The sequence below is a fragment of the Ixodes scapularis genome, unplaced genomic scaffold (genome assembly GCF_016920785.2).
Source record: "Ixodes scapularis isolate PalLabHiFi unplaced genomic scaffold, ASM1692078v2 PGA_scaffold11__112_contigs__length_91849675, whole genome shotgun sequence".
Taxonomy (NCBI): Eukaryota; Metazoa; Arthropoda; class Arachnida; order Ixodida; family Ixodidae; genus Ixodes; species Ixodes scapularis.
In genome coordinates this window covers 12,625,563-12,643,681 of record NW_024609837.1, presented here as the reverse complement: position 1 = coordinate 12,643,681, position 18,119 = coordinate 12,625,563, and the positions used below count along the sequence as shown (strand labels likewise).

At 45.3% G+C, this 18,119-nt stretch overlaps 1 protein-coding gene across 1 annotated transcript; it reads left to right on the top strand.

Moving 5' to 3' along the window:
• The first annotated feature begins 2,654 nt into the window (after window positions 1-2,654).
• LOC8035976 lies at window positions 2,655-17,683 on the top strand. Its single transcript, XM_002401150.5, has 9 exons — window positions 2,655-2,796; window positions 3,418-3,548; window positions 4,581-4,647; window positions 4,773-4,864; window positions 6,062-6,197; window positions 7,791-7,946; window positions 9,077-9,320; window positions 12,405-12,501; window positions 17,527-17,683. The coding sequence occupies exons 2-9, from the start codon at window positions 3,427-3,429 to the stop codon at window positions 17,681-17,683; spliced, it is 1,071 nt and encodes a 356-aa protein (XP_002401194.5). The 5' UTR covers window positions 2,655-2,796; window positions 3,418-3,426.
• The last annotated feature ends 436 nt before the right edge of the window (window positions 17,684-18,119 follow it).

Here is an 18,119-nt window from a genome sequence, read left to right as displayed (position 1 = left end):
CATGCGTGAAGGTTATCAAATTTCCCCTGAAACAAAGTTGCCCGAATAACAATTTTAAAATCAAAAACGAGAAATTTCTGCCTGCGGGGTCTGTCCGCTAGAGGGGTATCCACAAGGGGGATGCTTTACAGGGAGAGATGTGCGTGCTCTAGCAATCGCAAGGGGCATTCACGCGGGAGAGAAATCCCTCCCTTTGCTGCCCGAAATGTGCCTCACAGGGTGACCACGTCGCTCTCGCATGGAGCCACGCCGACGGAGACATCCCAGGGGTATGGGGGTGCTTTCGCTCAGGCTGCACAAACACTCCCCACCTTAGCTTGGGATCTTTTGCAATTGGCAGTATTTTGTTTGCGTGTCTGGCAACTTTACAGATTTTGCTCGGCGAGATACCGGTGGTTGCATCGGGATCGCTTAACTTGTGGCTTGCGCTGTTGCGCATGTCGTCTGAGGCACCCGAAGGAATCTTGTATATTCATCAATGCCGTCCTCAAGCTGCTCCTCATACACCTGGATTTTCAATTCCACGTCCTTTGTGCAGCATCCAACCTTTCAAGAAGCATCTGCTTTCTTTTAACAGGAGGCAATTCGGCGTCTTCTGCACCTAACAATCGCCGTGCATCACCGTTTCATGTATGCCTCCCAAGGAGGTTAGAAGTACTAGGAGGGGGCACGTTGCAATATTGGTGAGGCCTAGTCATAAAAGGTTTAAACGATGTTGTGGCCAACGTGACCGTAGATTTCTCTGGCGATTGGTGCGCGTGACATGTTGCGTGTAAGATGGATGGTTGACCTTAGGTCTCCTTGCAGGGTTGCGAGCGCTCCGTCCTCTAGCTTTTATCAGAGCGAAGGCTAGACTGGTGGTGAATTCTAGTACCCCCGTAGCTAGCCTTCGTCTAGCTACGGTTACGTGATATGGTCACGTTGGCCTGGTAAGTGAGGAGGAAAATGAGGAAGAGGCGAGGCATCGAGGAAGCATGGCTTGTGGAGGCTATGCGGCTGGCTTCATGCCCTCTCCTACCCTTCTATCCTCCTTGATGCCTCCACTTTTCAACTCTTGTCAGCGCACACCGAACCACTATTGTCGAGAGTATGACCGCTAGATGCGTCTGATAACACTGAGCATCCCCCTCAGGAAATGGGCGAATGGAAAGGGAAAGAATTGCGGTAAGAGGAGATTGGGAAGATTGATGGAAAAGATCTAGGGAGGGTATTAAAAATACAGATAAAAATAAGCAATGGAATCACTTTAAAAGTGGGGAAGGGGGAGGGGGGTAGTGTTATAACAAAACTTATACAAATTTAAAGAAAAGGTGGACGAAGAAATGCTAGACTAGGTGGCGCAAGATGCCGCTCATTACTAGAGTGCCTTCATACACACGCGCGCTTTTGCTTGAGTGGTGACATCTCGGCCATCTTTCCACCCAATCGTTTTTTTATGCATTTTAAAGTGCGCGCAATAAGGTGTCACTCAGCTCGAGCGCGTAGCTTTGGCGAATGCATAGACGCCATTTTACCGCCCAAGTCATGCACCAAGTGCGCGAGAGCGTCACGCGCTGGCACATTCAGGGCAACAATGAATGTCTTCACCCTGAGACAAACAGACATGTAGGCACCCTACTCATTACAATGGGAATAGGAGGTATTCACTGGACGCCATATTTGAGGGCGATATTTAGAGCGCATGCTCAGAACGAGCTCACATTAATGGCCTGCTAAGACCGGCAATCTTGATGGTGCTAAATGCACGCTCCAAAAGGACTGCCGAAGCTCGCCGTCAGCACGCGCTCAGCAGCAGCGCACACGGACACGGCCGCCAGTGAATACTCCCTATGCATCCGATGGGGCGCTTCGAGTTCTGGAAGATTGCTGAAGGGGTGTCCAAACAGGACACTACAAAACGCACGACTCCGACAAATCGTGAAATTGAAGCAGGTGCGAAGCGGGCGCGTCCGCTTCAATTTTCACGATTTGTCGGAGTCGTGCGTTTTGTAGTGTCCTATTTGGACACCCCTTGATCGCGCATCGCGACTTGGGCCTTTTTTCTGCGGCACTGCGCTTTTGTAAAATTTTCTACGTGTTCACAACGGCAAGAATTAGCGGTTACGAATAGAAAACTTGTCTACAGCACGCTGCCGCCAGCCCCTGCAACGCTAGCAAACCCGCAAATCGTCTACGAGCAAGATGGCCGTCCGGTGGCGTCACGGCGTCGATTCTTGATCAATATCCAAGCGTGCGAAGGCACAGAGACACAGCACTTCGGCGTGTCAAAAAAGCTTTGAACACGCCGTGAGACCGGCGAAACTTGCTTTCGATGAGCTGTGCCTTGTTCCGGCGGCACTGCCCTTTAGTAAAAATTTCCACGCGTTCTCAACGGCAAGTATCACGGCTCACACAGGATCTTCAAGAACGTCTTCGGCGAATGACGACGAACGAGTAGAAAACGTGCCTTTAGCACGCTGTCGCCGGGCTCTGCAACGCTAGCGGAACGAAAAAAAAAAAAAAAAAATAACCATGCAGGATGGCCGTCTGGTATATGACCTATATGACTGTGACTGCACCTGCACCTACCTCGTTGCGCGCTTTAGAGTATGAGTGGTAGCTTGTGCTACCTAGCGGCGAGCACGTTGGTTATTTTGGGTTTTGGTGGCCAATCTGGCCAATCCGCCATGCGGCCGAATCAAGCAGCCAAGCCAAGCTTAGCGGCAGAAAAGCGCAAAGAATCGTGCGAAAGCGCGCAAACAAACACACAAGCAGAGTACAAGACACGTGATTGGCGTGTCGCGTGCGGCAAGATCGGTAAGTTTGGTTTTCAGAAATTTTACGGAAGCACTGAAAACTTCTGAAAGTAATAGTGTTGTGACTGCTGCAAGGGTGGCATCATGTCCGAACCAACCTTACGTTGTGGATGCACATAACTCGGGGTCTGCGGGACATAACCGAAAGCCCGAAAGTGATTGCGATGTTTTCTAAGTTTCCCTAGAGATCATAAAGTTCTCCAAACGCACGCCTTTTTTTTTTTTTTTTTTTTTTTTAATTATATATATTGACAACTTTACGTTCACGCGCCTGTACTCGGCGTCAACTTTTTTTTATCCAAGCTCGCGTTGCGTCCGCAGCGCTTTATCGCTGTCAAAGCTCCTTGCGCGAACCGATGTCTTCGTTTGAAGCAAGTTTGAAATCTCCTTTGCGAGGGATGCGCGCGTGCGAACGAACGACAGGTGTGTCGAAATCACTTTGTCTCGCAGCAGTGCGGGGATGCAGCACTGTGGAGCCTGCGCTACACTTGACAATATAGCACAAGAAAGACAAGTCAAATAAATGCCTTGCTGACATACTGAAGCTATCGGTGATAATGAAACATGCGCATCTAAATGTTCTAATCAAACTCTGTTCTACCTGGTTTTCCTATCATTTCAGGCGAGCGCAATGTCGCAAGATCTGGATTTGTGGGACCCGTTGAGCGAAGAGTTTAACTCCCCTTCATTCAACTGCTACAATGAAGGCCCTGGTGTCAATCTGCCCCTTGGCGGCTTGCCTTCATTTGCTACGTGGGTCTTCATTCCTCGATTCTCTTGGGAATGGGGACAAATCCCTGAAACATCTGTAGCTCTATGCCAAACTTCTGTTCTGTGCTTGTGTTTCCAGATCTACTTTGGTGGTATAGGGTGTTTGTGCATGACGTCAATCCGCTATTTTGTTGTTGGTTTGTTTGTTCAAAGAAAATTTATGAATTGGAAGGATTACGTCGCAATCGGTTAAGGAGATGTCAGGGTGGTAAGACAAGCTTCTGTGCTCTACGCATTTGAGGGGTCATGTAGATCCTTGGAATGCTTGAGTTTGGCACACGCCAGACAGCTCACAAGAGCAAAATGGTGGACGAAATTACGTCAATGAAAACACCCTATACTGCAGAAATTAACAGGAACACAGTATGTTTATAGTGGTATTCGTTGCATCACTTCAGAAGTTCCAGTCGGCTTATCAACCGACTGGGCTAGATGAGAACGGCTAAATCAATGTTCAACCTGCTTAGCAGGCGTTTTATTCTTGTGAGTTATAAGGAAGTGGGCTGTTAGGTCTTCGTCGCGTATGGGCAATTTTCCCCGGGAACAAATACCCTCTTCATCTAGATACATTTGGCGACGTCAACAGTGTTGCGGAGCCTTAATCCAACCTTAAGAAATCTGGGAGCAGTGACACCGCCTTACGTCTTTTTGCAACTAACTTCATCTACCAGACTTTTCTATGGCAAACCTTTGCAACCTAAAGTGTGGTACAAGTGTACATCTTGTTTTATTTAATATTCTTAAGGTTGAATATCCACGTGCCATAAAACAGACCTAGTGCCTACGCAAAATTTGAAGATAAGTGAAAAACTTGGCTATTTGCTTTTTGGGTCTGAGTGGGGGCAAAATGAGCATTTGATATGTTTGTTGCCTATTTTTTTAAACATTTCAGAAAGAGGGGGTGATTGCTCATGGGGGCATGTTCACTATTTTGCAGTGGTTGCCAGAGTAAGCTGTAGCTTGTTTTCTGCACAACCCTTCTGATTATTGTTTCTTTTCCGTTGGCGGTTGCAGAGATGGGAAGGTCAAACAGAAGACTAGGACTCTCTGCATCAAGAACGTTCCCGTCGACTTGACGGAGGTATGTGACGCTGTTTTACCTGTTGTGGCAGCTTGCACCCCATCTTGTGTCATTTATACCAAGACTTGCATCGAGGCTGAAGCCTGCCTTTTTCCTGCGAGTAATAACTGTCCGTTTGCTGCCAGGTCGGAGTGCGGAACCTTTTCTCGAACTGCGGCAAAGTCCTGTCTGTTTCCAAGCTTCATCCAAAGCCCGAGTATCCGGATAAGACAATTGCGTACGTATTGGTCCATGACATTTCTCCCCAATGCTATCGCCCTGCGCTCTGTTTCATGTTATAGAGCACAGCAAAAAGATGCTGGTGCAAGTTTGCATAGTATTTTGCTTTCACCTCAAACACTCTCATGAAAAGAAAAAGAAAATAAAAAGAGGTCTGTCATTGTTTTGTTGCTTAGAAAAACAATAAAACAACATTAGGGTTGCAACTCCTGCATCTCCTCTTGCAAATAGTTACTGCTCAAGTAGAGAAAAAGCCTACTTAGAAAAACATGACACCTCCCAATTTTTCTTTTGCCAGGTTAGTTGTTGCGGTTTTTGAAGACCTACTTAATCAATATTTTGCTACATCACATATATTTTCAATAAAATCAAAATATGCAATTGCTCGAAACCGAAACCGGACTGGGGAGGAAAAAGAAATATAGAAGGGGGGGGGGGGGGGGGGGGGGGGGGGGAGGGAGGGAGGGAGGGAGGGAGGGAGGGAGGGAGAAAGAGAGAGAAAGAGAGTTATTGGAAATCTTGTAACTGTGCAACTTTTTTTTTTTTTTTTCAGTCACCGTATTAGCAGCTTTTTAGAAGCCACAAAAAAATGGGTATCATATTTTTGTCTATTTTTAGTATTGAGTGTGTGCCTTCGACGATCCACGACTTGGATTATTTTTGCTGGTTGTGTCTAAACCATAGAAAATGGCACATGAACACGGAGAAGAGAGTGACCGCGACCCCAACCGGCCAGTTCTCGATCGGCGGTTTTCGGGCGGAAACAAAACGAATTTCGAGCCGCAAATTGTGTTTTGGGTAGTTGGGCTCTCATGTGTCGTGTGCAAATAAAAAACTTGGCAAACGGGAATACCCTGTCAGTGTCCCTTTAACGAGTTCAGCCGTCGCGGTGCGGCTTGACCACACAACCAAAGCGAGGTTTTGTGACCACCCTCGACGAAGACTCCAGAGGAGGTGAGGCTTCCAGAAATGGTCGCCGGCAAGCAGCCGGCAACTCAGCTGGCTGATTTGCTTCCGATTGGAATTCTAAAGACTGCTCTGCAGCAAGAGGTGTAACTTTGAGTTTATCTTGAGACCAAGTTCATCTTGATTATCTGATTTCACTTCCTACTCCGGCGAACATTCATTTTGTTTCCTTTTTACCATCTTGCCCAGGAACACATTTGTTTCTTCAAAAATCGTGTTTCGCCTGCAGGTTTGTTGATTATGGCACGACCGAAGAGGCCCTGCACGCGATCCAGCGACTGCACGACCGGCCGCCTTTCTTCTTGAAGGTCAGCCTGGCAACCATGGCTGCCTCCGACCGTTCCAAGATGGAGGCTAGGCTGAAGGTATGCCCATTGTCTTTACGGATTCCCAGACTTCTTAATCTCAAAGTATGGCTTTCAGCCTCGAATGGAAATAAAGGCAGCCCTCCTAATCTCAGCAGTGTTGTAGTAAAGCGGTCGTACGTCTGCAGGCCTTGTAAACCAGGGGTCTCAAACTCATTGTGGTGTGAGGGCCAGATAGGTCACCCTTGGAAAAGTCAAGGGCCAGCCAGAAGTGGGGAGTAAGGGAGGCAATATTTTAGTATTTTAAAACAAAAAAACGCAATGTCGTTTTGTGTTGGAAAGCAGCCAGCTCTCCCAGCGACACCTCTGGGATTTTCTAGCGAAGGGATCTTGTGCTCTCTTCTTTGTGTAAGTTTGCCGTTTAGCTAGTGACATCTTTTGCTTTGATTTGCATATATATCTAGTTTGGGCCCTGAACTGATGTGACGAGATTTAAAACACCAACATGCTGGCTGTTTTTAATGGAACAAAAGCAGTCACATTGTCATTGCCCTGTCACACAATTTACTAGGCTTGCCTGTCATGGAAACAAATATCGCCTCATACGGCAGTTTTTACTTGCCTAACAATTTTTGTAGCAGCATTATGAGTAAAAGGTATTTTCTGACGGCCAGGAGCCTGACCACATCGCTTTATCTTCGGATGTTGTACCCACCGAGCAAGAGTTTGTGCTTGTAGCTTAGTACAGTGGCATTGTTCTGGTTGATTTATACGAGAAAGGGCTGAGAAGCAAATATTTAGAGGACGCAATACTCATTCCAAAAGGAAACAGAATATTGTATGATATGTGAACACTTCTTATAAGCAGTGCTCTTTTTCGAGCCGAAATAATAGAAAATATGTAACTACTATTAATGGCTGTGTCCCAGCGAGTTGAGCGCCGCGTGCTTGAGACCTCTGTTGCAAACAATAATGCACATCTAAGGGGTGTTTGGCACATAGTCCTGAATGCATCGATAAGTATTCCACTAAAGTGGCTCTTAATCTGACAAAACACTGGGCTTAGGGGAATGGGGGGTTGGGGAAATTTGGAAACTTGGGGAACCCAGGAAGGTACACTGGGGAACCTAGCCGGTTTTTAGGAACTCAGCATGAGAACCCATGGTCTTTGATATGCTGGTGGAAGCACCACTGACTGAGCAGGAATTGCAGTGGAATCCAGTCGCAGCGATACCACATAACAACGTATTGCTCATTGCGATCAGTTCCTAGAGTTTCTGGACTAGAAACGGTAGGATCGGGTGCGTAACATATGGTTTGCAGAATTCCCAATTTTTGGGAATCGTTAATACTAGTGGGTGCTTCAACGAAGTGGGCGCTTCTGCAGTATTTTGTTGTAGTTTCTAGTCCAGACACGACGATCAATTGTAACGATCGAATTTTCGGGTTTTCTTATTATCGTTAAAAAGTGGATCACACTGTATTAGGAGAACCGACAACTTTTTGTACCTTGCCTGTCATGGTCATACTAAAAAATTACTGATGCATATAAAAGACAATTCCAGCTGCGGTAATTGTTATTATTGTGGTGTACCGCGTGTAGTGCCATCATTTACTATCCAACCTTATGTTGCTTAAAAAAAAAATGTTTAGGAAGAGTTGGACGAGATCCGTCGTAAGGTGGAAGCGGAACGTGCCAAGTCTGAAGTGGTGACAGCCCCCTGCCAGCCGTCGACCGACGGAGGAGTGGTCCCAGCCCCTGCTGCTGGGAAAAGTCTTCCAGCATCCGGCGAATTCACCCTCGAAGACGTAAGACTCTGTGCACATTGAAAGAATGCTTGTGGTCTGAATGTATGTTTGTGCGCAGCATTACAGCTTGCAAGCACGTTTGACATTCAAGAAAACATTGTTGGGAGATGTGACTGTTTGTGTGTTGGCTGAACATGCCAACAAATCTGACTGTTAATAGTGAAACGATTGGGCGCTGGCGGCATCCGGTCATTTCTAGACATTCTTTAGAGTTGAGGATTTTGTTAAGATGTCTCGTCCATCGAAGGACTTTCGTCATTGCTTCGTAGTCGAAGTTCACATTCCTAGTTATTTACTGTTTCTGTGCAGTGTCTGCCATGGGGTAGCTAACACTAGGTGTAGAAGTTACAGGAGGACACTTAAGACTGCTTACATGTAGGAATGCAAAAGCATTTCTACAAGCAGTGCGGTTCGCTGTCCTCCGCAGAGGCCGGTTGGGCGACACGACATGACTGAAAGCAGAGCGTAGAACACGTGATACAGTGGTGCACGGGGAGAGGAGGGGGAATTTCCCGCTTCCTTTCCCCACCCCCCATCTCCAGCCACGCTTGACACGGGACCTGAGAGGGGGGGGTGCGGCCGCATGCGCGCCACGCTTGCACTTTTATTATTGTGCGGGCCCCCGCGCCAGGAAGAGGGCTTCTCTGTGGGGCGGCATTCCTTGGAACTACGATGCGTTGCCCAATAAGAATTTAGCTGCCGTTTTTCGTTGCTACAGACAAAATTTAGGTGCTGTTTTTCGGGGTCATGACAACGCTGGCTTCGCTCCATGGGACAATTCATGCTTTCGCGTTAAAAATAAAAATAATTTATGTTTTAATGCAAGTGAAGTTTTGCCACATGCCTATCTCTATCGAGTTGATTCAGCCTAGCATGCATATTCGCTTATGGGCAGTATGCCCAATCCTCGAACGTCGAACATACAAATATACACAATTTATTGTAACTGTTTTAACTTTGGCAAACATTTGGATGCATTTAAAGGTGGAGCCCCTTCTCTGCCACATCAAGATAAAAGGACAGGTTTTGTTCTCGCAGACGCCTAGACGGGCGTACTGCGTGGCGCCATTTCTGTTTCTAGGTGCCGAAGTATCGCCGTGAACCCTAAACTCCCGGTCTTCCTTGCTTAGCTCAAGGATGCGAAAACGGAGCTGGGGTTGGGATCGCGACGGCGTCGGAGCGGCTCCGCCAGCTCCTCGTCCTCGTCGTCGGGTGACTCCTTCAAGACGACGTGCGAGTTCCCTGGTGGCAGCAGCAGCGACGCGACGCTGGAGGACGAAGTGCTGGTGATTCGAGGCAACGGCGATGGCAAGGTAACTCGCTTCTTCCAGAAGCGGGAAGGAAAGGGCAGGTGCCTCTTCTGCAAGGCTCCAGGTCAGTATGGCTCTACGACAAACTCGTCGATCGATTAGGTTGGCAGCAGATCGGTTTCCGTGACTGCCCCGATTGGTTCGTTGATTTGTAATTGGTCAATTAGAACAATTCTTTACAGTCGCTTGGTTAGTTTGTTTAGACATGAACCAATTGATTGCCAACAGATCGGTTGAGGCTTCAGTTGGGTGTGAAGTTTTGTGGTGTTCAATAATTTACTTGGTTTGTTGATTGGTCGGTTATGTTGCGATTAATTGATTGATTGAAAGCAGACAGTTGAGGCTTTGATTGGGTTTTGAGAGGCCTGCTAACTTGGTTGGTTCATTGATTTGTTGATTGGCCAATTAAACAATTTGTTTTGTCAATTTATTTATGATTAATTGATTTATTGGCAACATATCAATTGGGGCTTTGGCTAGGTTCGAAGTTTTAGAGGTCTTATCTTTTAAATGGTTTATTAATTTTTGGTTGGTCAGTTAAAAATTGCTTGGTCAATTATTTATGAATAATTGATTGATTGACAACAGATCAATTGAGTGATCACACAAAACAACCTCTTTTGCTTTTCTGGTGACTTCTACGATGTGTTCTGATATGCCCTACACTATTACTTATATCTTGTTAAACGGACAATGAAGGCAATTTCGGACATCTTTTTGGTGATTGAACTGGGTTCCAGGCACGTCTCGGGCCACGTTGCCCAAATTTCAGCCGAAACCGACGCTTGTGTGCCGTGCAAATCAATTAAACAGTCGCGGTAATAATCATACCGGGCTCGATTGGGGCGACACCCCAAAGTTGCGGAAGAAGCCAGGAGAAGCGGAGCTCACGTGACCGATGCGGGGCCAAGAAGCGCGACGTCACTAGAGACGCGTCGGCGATTGGTCGAAACGAGAGACGTGCCCTCGATCACATTTTGGTTCGCGATTTTTAGAAATACTGTTCTAAGTTCCGCTTGAATAACCATGAAAAGTATAAATCGAACTGGAAATGATTACTAAACCGTAAATGAAGCAGCATAATTGTTTTTTTTCTTTGCTATGCTGAACGCGAAACGACCAACGAGCAACTATGGGCACTTCGGCATGCGGGCCGCTCGTTACCGGCTCGAGGCCGCCACACACATACTCCCGTTACGTTTGTGTTGGGTTACTGAACGGAAGCTCGAGCTTGCTCGCGAGAGCGGCATTGCCTTCTATGTTGACAGATTCGACGAAACGACCGCACCACCGCGCTGCTATAACCCACCGCGGTAACCAGAGTCTCGATCTCCTAAATACTACCGACACCGACTATTCACGCTTGATGTCACTCCCTACATCACCTCCGTTTTCGGAGGCCCAGAAACGAAAATGGAGATTGTTCAGTTTCGGTGTCTTTACTTCTTTCGTAGGCACAGAAATGCACGTCACAAATGTCTACAAAAAATTGGGCAGCATGCTATGCTCCCAAGAAGCATAAAAACACCATTTTAAAAAATTAAATAAAATCGTCTTCATTGTCCCTTTAAGGTTGTCGGAGTGACTGATTTAATTTGTAAATGTATGGATTAATTCATTTTCATTAATGGGTTGGCTAATTAGTTTATTGTGCATTGACTGATGTGGATAAGTTTATTACCAGGGTGTGTATTTTCCTGTCTTTATTAATGAGAAAGATTGGCAGATGTTTTTTGGTGTATATTTCATTTTTAAACACCGGTACATTTCAGTTAGTCGGCTTGCCACAAGGCTAAAAACGGTGATTATCGGTTAAAAAAGACAGTGTTGCCGTTCGACAGTTGATATATGTAGTCAAAATGCAAGTCAGAAGCAGCAAGAAATAGCCATTTCACTTATTTTTGTGCCAAACTTGTTGCCACCGTATTTCTAAGAAAAAAAGTTTTAATAAAAAGTGAAAATCAAAGGAGGCTTTGTACACCCTTAGTCAACGTGAATAAATGCTGCCACAGCGAGAATAATTGAAGTTCATTATCTTGAAGGAGCTCAGTAAGCACGCCAAATGTTGAAGGTGTTTTTTTTTTTTTTTTTGCAGCCACAGCATTAACTTTAGTCTCGGCATCACCACAAAGACGCACAGCTTTATTTTGTTTCTTCATTCAGTTTTCATTATCGAAACTTTATAAGGGATGAACAGAATCTGCGTAATACTGTAGAGTGGCAGGTTTTTGCCCTAGCCATTGCTAAGGCAAAAACATGGAACAACCAACGTTTATAATGCAATTGAATGCAAAGGTGCAAGCGAGCTGGACAAGAATGACGAAAGTAATCCCTGGAGAAGGGGAACAAGGGGGACAAAGGACAAACACAAATCTCCAAATACAGCTAGGTGCGCGACCGAAAAAATCCGCCTGGTATTTGTTTGGTCGCGTTTGTTTGGAGTTTTGTGCTTGTCCTTTGTCCCTCTTGTTTCCCTTCTCTAGAAATTATTTTCGTAACCAACATGTTCTTTTTTTTTTAATTAAGGCGAAATATTCAACCACCGTTTTCTTTTCTCGGTTTTATCTGATTTTGCATTTTCGTCATCGCCGGATGCTTAATTACCTATGTTTTTCGGTTAAAACCGGAAAGTGCACATCCTTATTATGACAGATAAATTCATTGACCATGCAATGGCTAGATATACTCTTTTTTGGTGGTTGCTATTATATTAATTTTAATGTCTCATTGCTTGTGTGTTCCCACACAAGCATCTATCTAAATGAAGGACCCTTTCATTTGAAGTGCAGCTAGCTAGACCACCCGGAGTTCGTTTTAAAGACCCTTGTTTCTTAAAGTACGATCCTTAACATACTTTCTTGGTCCGTGTTGCCACTTGGTCAACTTTCAGTCATGACTAACTAGCCAATCAATCAATTACCGGCTCGAGTGGAGCCAGGATCTCTCTGATTACGCTTTGGCGAGTTGGTTTCCGGGCCGGTTGATGAGTGAACTAGGTGATTGAGCGGCTAGTTAATTGACGAGATGTCAGATTGCTCGGTCGATTAGACTATTGATCAACTCACGAACCATTTAATCAGTCGGTCAAATCGAAAGTTTGTCGACCACGAACATGGAGCAGATCTCTGATAAATGTTTTTCCATGCAGCCGACCTCCACTGCGCTAGATGCAAGATGCCGTACTGCTCCCGAAAGTGCCAGACGAAGGACTGGCCATCGCACGAAGACGTCTGCCACCAGCAGAGGTGCGCTCGATGGCGAGGCCTGTGATTTTCGCATGACACTGAAGCACGATTAAAGGGCCTCTTACTGTCAAAAGTATAATACATTCCTTCTTGTGCAATGTGCTGTGTAAACAAATTTCCGTGGAGATGTTTTTGGGAAGTTTTGCGACCTGCAAAACATTGCGAATAGTTGGTGAACGTATCGCCCCACGGTAATGTGTAAATGGTAGACCACTCCCAGTCGCAAAATATTCCATGGATCCCACACTTTGCAAAATTCATGAAATATTGAGCCCTTCGAAAATAAAGTCGTTTGCAGATGTGGGTTGTCGAGATATTGCTAGATGAGGTTTTCACCACGGGGTAGTTGTCTATTTGCTGAGAAAGAGAGTCAATGGGCCATGAAACAGCCTTAAAAGCGTTCCAAATTTATTACCATAATTTATTTAATTATTTATTTTTGTTGTACAAGTAAGGGTGAATGCGGGGCATTTCATCTTAAAACAATGAAGTACCACTTAACAAACTTCGAGGGACCCCAAGAAAAAGTTTGCTTACATGACTCAACTGAATGGCTTTGGACACAATAGGGTTTTACCACAAAATTTTTACACAGGTTTGTTCATCTGGATAGTTTGTTCAAGTGGTATTTCAATGCACCGTGGTTCCACAGTATAATTGCGAAGCAAAAACGGGCTACTTTCGAATCTCCAGTTGGATAGGAACCGTGGAATGACATTTCATACTGCATGCTGCTGTACATTATAGTGGGTTTGCAAGCCATGCTCTATTTCAAGCTACTGAAAAATACCGGGGGAGTGCTCATCCAGCTTTGACTGAAGACTGAGTTAATCTAGACATGGGCACTTGCCGGTCAAATCGGATGCTTAAAGGGACCATGAAATGACCCTTTTACTTTTGCCAAATAACTTTTTCAATAAACCTTCAATGCTCACTGAGCGCCGAATAGGCATCCGTTTTCGTTTCGGTTTATTAAGTTGGAGGTCCATGTCACCTCTTTGTCTGGTCCTCGTCTTTTCGCGCTGTTTTTAATTCCGAAGTATGTACCAACTTGCCCAAGCCTCAACTTTAGCTTGGAGAAGAAGAGTTTTCTTCCTCTCCAACTCGCCGCAAAACAAGCCTCGGCGTAATTTTAAGGGTCATGACATACTATGGCGCCGGGCAGTAGGAGAATGGGAGGATTAGCGGCGAGCTGGCGGTGTGCCCGTAGGTTTTACAACAGGGTTTTACTGCGCTGACGGCGCCGATGCCACCGACATATTTTTGAATCGGCGCCTCTCATCACCACAATAGCCATGGACACATCGCAGCTGAGCGAAATTCAATTAGATATGTTGCGCTACAGCGACAGCATGGGACTGGTCTCATACGCCGGTATGCCTGTTGGAAAGTGCGGCGAGTCTTACGACAGAGACTCCAGTTCCTCGTCGGAATCGTACGACAGGGAGTGGCGACTCCAATGTATGGAATGATCCGAGCATACAGTGATGACCTTACACCTGGGGTCCCCCAAACCGATGAGCCTGCACCAAGTGCTTCGACGTGGTTCCTCGAGTGGCAAGCGGTGAAACTGCAGCCGCTTCTTATAAGCTCCGGACTGCACAAACTGTAACTCGGGCACTTGCAACGAGTACGTTAACAACTGACCGGAGCGACCGGAACAACTGCTCTGCGCCGCACGTACACACTTGTGCAACCATTGCAAGATGCGCTGCAGGTCGTCAGCACGACAGCTGCTTCTCCGCCGCCGTCAGCGGTTTCCGCATTTTTTTTAAAAGGAGGGGACGCACTGCCACTTGCTGGTGTAGCAGAAAAAACACAGAGTTTTCTATCGGCTCCAGTTTTATTAACTTTTATTTTGTTAGGATAGGTTCGCAGGGCAGTGTGGATGAAAAAAAAGAAAAAGATGCAGTACGCTGTCTTGGACGATCACGACTTTAAAAGATGACTTTACTGATAGTACAAATCTCGCCACATGCCTTTTCTACGATTGCAAAAGACGATGTAATCTTAGCAGCGATATAGCGATGTAGAAATTGATTTCATTATCATAGACGTTGCCCGAGTTCAGGAATGCTAACACTAATCACTGGGGTGATGAAAACGCAACAAAATTCACATCCTTCATACACGCTTTTAAATACAGGACGCACCAGTAGTACCTTGAACTTGAGAACACGTATGGAACGCTCAAAGTAAGAAATCTGGGCGATGTTTGAGGACACAAATGCTAAGAAAGAACCGCTGTAGTCGAAGTAAAAAACACGATGGCACGAGCGTTTCTGCTGTCTTGAAGGTGTTGCCACAACATTACCTCACAAGTAGATGGATCTTTCCTTCTAGAATGTACTGGGTTATCATTGCGATACACGATGAGAATTTGGTCAGGGATAGTGCTCTACGCGGAACAATGAGCTTTCACCACGCCGACCACGTCAATGATCACCACCGACGACATGCTTCTCAGCAGAGAGCAGGAACCACGACGCACACGGCATACAACGCGCGCGGCCGAGCTCTCTTCAGCAGATGACGCTCATGGGTTGACAGCGCAGGCGCAGCCTGATCTTTTGCTTCGTTTACTACACGATAAATGGCGCATAGCACCGAGCATTATAAAATTCATCAATTTTTGTCGCATCTCTAATTACGCTACAAAACGTGAATCAAAATATACTTTAACAAAACTTTTAAGAAACATTCGCCGGCTATTTATTGTTTATGCTCGCAGCACTGGTGAGGTAGGCTCTTACCCAATAGGCGACGTGGGTCTGGCTGACGTGCTTTGGCACTGGGGATGCATCGCAGTGAAAAGGCGGAGAGCTTTCGAAGGAAAGGAAATACAAAAGAGTGTGCTTTTCTTTTAAAAGTTCTATGGCGAAAACATTTTTTTGGTTCTCTATTTCTGGGTTTTGATTTTCTTTTCATACCTTTTACGACGTGTGGTGGATGAAATTACATTTCAAAATCGTTTCATGGTCCCTTTAAGATATAATTTGCAAAATTCCGAGAAATGTTAATAGTGGGCGCTTGAACGAAGTGGGCCGCTTCCGCGGTATTTTCTGGTAGGTTACACTACTCTTGTTATTTAGACATGCAAGTAAACATGTTGTAAGCTTTCTGTCATCGCCGAGAGTTTAAGAGATAAAAGACCAGGGGCGCCACCCTAGTTTGAAGGAAAACCAAAATCTACTACCCGTTCCTTGACTATGCACCTGGCTTTTCGCCTTTGCCACTCACCCTCCTCATCCACGAATGAAGACAACCCAGTGGGTAGGCGCCAACCGTGGGAACGGTTCGTGCCATGGCAAGATATCCGTCGGTTTGTCTTGTGCCCCTGTGCGTTTGACTCGGAAAGCGGCGTTGACAGATGTCGCGCTCTCCAATCTGTCTAATTTTTTAAAATTGAAATTGCAACATGCAAATTTAGCATGGTTTTTAATTTCTCTGTTTCAATACAGCCAGAAATTAATGAACAGAGTTAACGCACAGTTTTCCGAACTTCGTTTCGCAGTGCCTGTAAATGGCCTCCGACAATTTCTGCGTGCCTACGTATCTATATACCGTAGAATACCACGCATCCGCCCATGCCGCACTAAGCGCCCATTCCCGAATGTTGTAAGATCTGAAAAAAATATGCACCGTACATTTAAATGTAAAATTGATGACCGGACAAGTGCCCATCCCCCATTTTTTTGCGATTATCTCTAAATCTCGAGTGGGCACTTGCCCAGTATTTTACGGTAGCTGGATCTTGATCACAGATTTTTTACTTTTGTAACGGTGTAACTGGTTATCACCACTTTTATAAACATTTCTTGACTGGTACTTTGCCACTGGGTGCCTTCCCCCCTCCCCCTCTCTCTCTCCCCATACTCTTTTTTTTATTTATTAGCCTAGTGAAAGGAATACACCAAACTCGGAATGCTCTAAACAACATGCTTCTTGGCGACTTTACAACTAGAAAACAAGTGCGAAGGATTAATCATGCAAACATATTGCCGACTGATAACTTTATTCTCGTTTGTGGAAGGTAGTTTCCACCATTGAACAAAGCAGCTCTTCTGCAAATGTGCATGATAGAGTAAGTCTGGAAATGTGCTGTCATATGTAGTCCTTGAGGAGTAGTGAACATCTGAGGCACGTCTTCATTTAATAGAATTAATAAAATCCACAGCGCAAAGTTCTTACGATCCCCAGAGCACAGAAAATATGCTGGTTTAATGAAAACCTGAATGCACAATTGCCTGAAGTGAAATGAGTAAAAGCATGTCTCTTTTCCGTTGTTGACCCCAAGTATGCTATTAGGTTATAGATATATCTACATTGTACCTAGAGCTTGTTAAAGACGTGGCTACATTCAAATAAGCCTTCTCCTCGACTGCAACAAAGCAGATATGGCTGTGTTGTCAAAAGTTCTCTTTAGCCGTTGATGCTAATTTCATTCCTGTTAAGGCATCTGAAAATATGGAAATGTACCGTAGCCTAGATATGTCCAGATATTCCATTTGTAACTCAACTTAATTACACGAGATCCTTTGTTTTCCTTTCTCTGATATTTTTAATTACATTACCACAAAGAAATTATGAGCAAAACGAATGACATCGCTAGGTAAACCTTTTCAATACAAAACTAATAAGTTTATTGCCGACACACAAAGATAACATTCTGGACATTCCCGCTAGGCAGTGCCTCAAACCCTAAGGTATAAAAAATGACACTAATAATAATTAAAAAAATAAAAAATAAAATATTTAGTTTATCATTACTCTCACTTGGACAGGACATCTATCAAAACGGATATCTATACACATCTCAACTGGCTTGGACGTTGACACTTGGTTGATGGGTTTGGACGCATGGGCGCATGACAGGGTTTTGCAGAATTAATCTTTTTTGCAATATATGACTATTCAAAGTGCCACCCACCCCTTAAAACAAACGGTATCCCCGACCAATCGGTGCGCAGCTTGTCGGCTAGGGTAGTACCTGCGGTTCATTCTCGTGTCTCGCGCTCGACGCAGTTCTTCACAGCAGCTGACGGTGGCCGAAGCGAGTGACGGGATCCTGGTGTCGCGTTCACATCCAAGTGACCAGACGCAAGCGAGGGTCGGAGCAGATGCGTCACCAGGGTTTGAGACAAGCACCGGAATCAAAGTGAGCTCGTGTTACGGTTTCTAGAAATGAAAGTTACGGTTGTCCAATGCCTTAGCTACGGGAATTGGCAGTTGTTGTTTGCTATCGGAGGACATGCCAGTTTTGTGGGTCATCCTTTCACGGCATGCATTTGGGAATTGTAGGTCACGCTTAAAGAGTCGTTGCTGGCTTTGTTTATTATTGTGGAAAAGGACTTACTTGAGTTATTGCAGGTAGCCAGTCATTTGAGTGGGTTTGTCTGTCATCACTGTCTTGGTTTTGATGGGATGGGTGTCGGTAAGAATGTGTTAAAATCAAGGTGCTTTTTATTTCTGACACGGATGATGCACTGGAGTAATACATTTAGACCAGACTTCGATCTCTATAACCTTAATACTCACCAGATAACATTAGTCCGGTACTTGTCCAAATGCTGAATCAGCTCTGGCTTGAGTCTGATCGTTTTGCAGAACTAATGCAT

Bases quoted from the DNA above. Each gene is read 5' to 3' on its own strand.
- LOC8035976 (XM_002401150.5), top strand. From the start codon at position 3,427: ATGTCGCAAGATCTGGATTTGTGGGACCCGTTGAGCGAAGAGTTTAAC. The intron at 9,321-12,404 runs GTCAGTATGGCT...TTTTCCATGCAG, and splicing joins CCTCTTCTGCAAGGCTCCAG to CCGACCTCCACTGCGCTAGA. The intron at 12,502-17,526 runs GTGCGCTCGATG...CGCTCGACGCAG, and splicing joins GACGTCTGCCACCAGCAGAG to TTCTTCACAGCAGCTGACGG.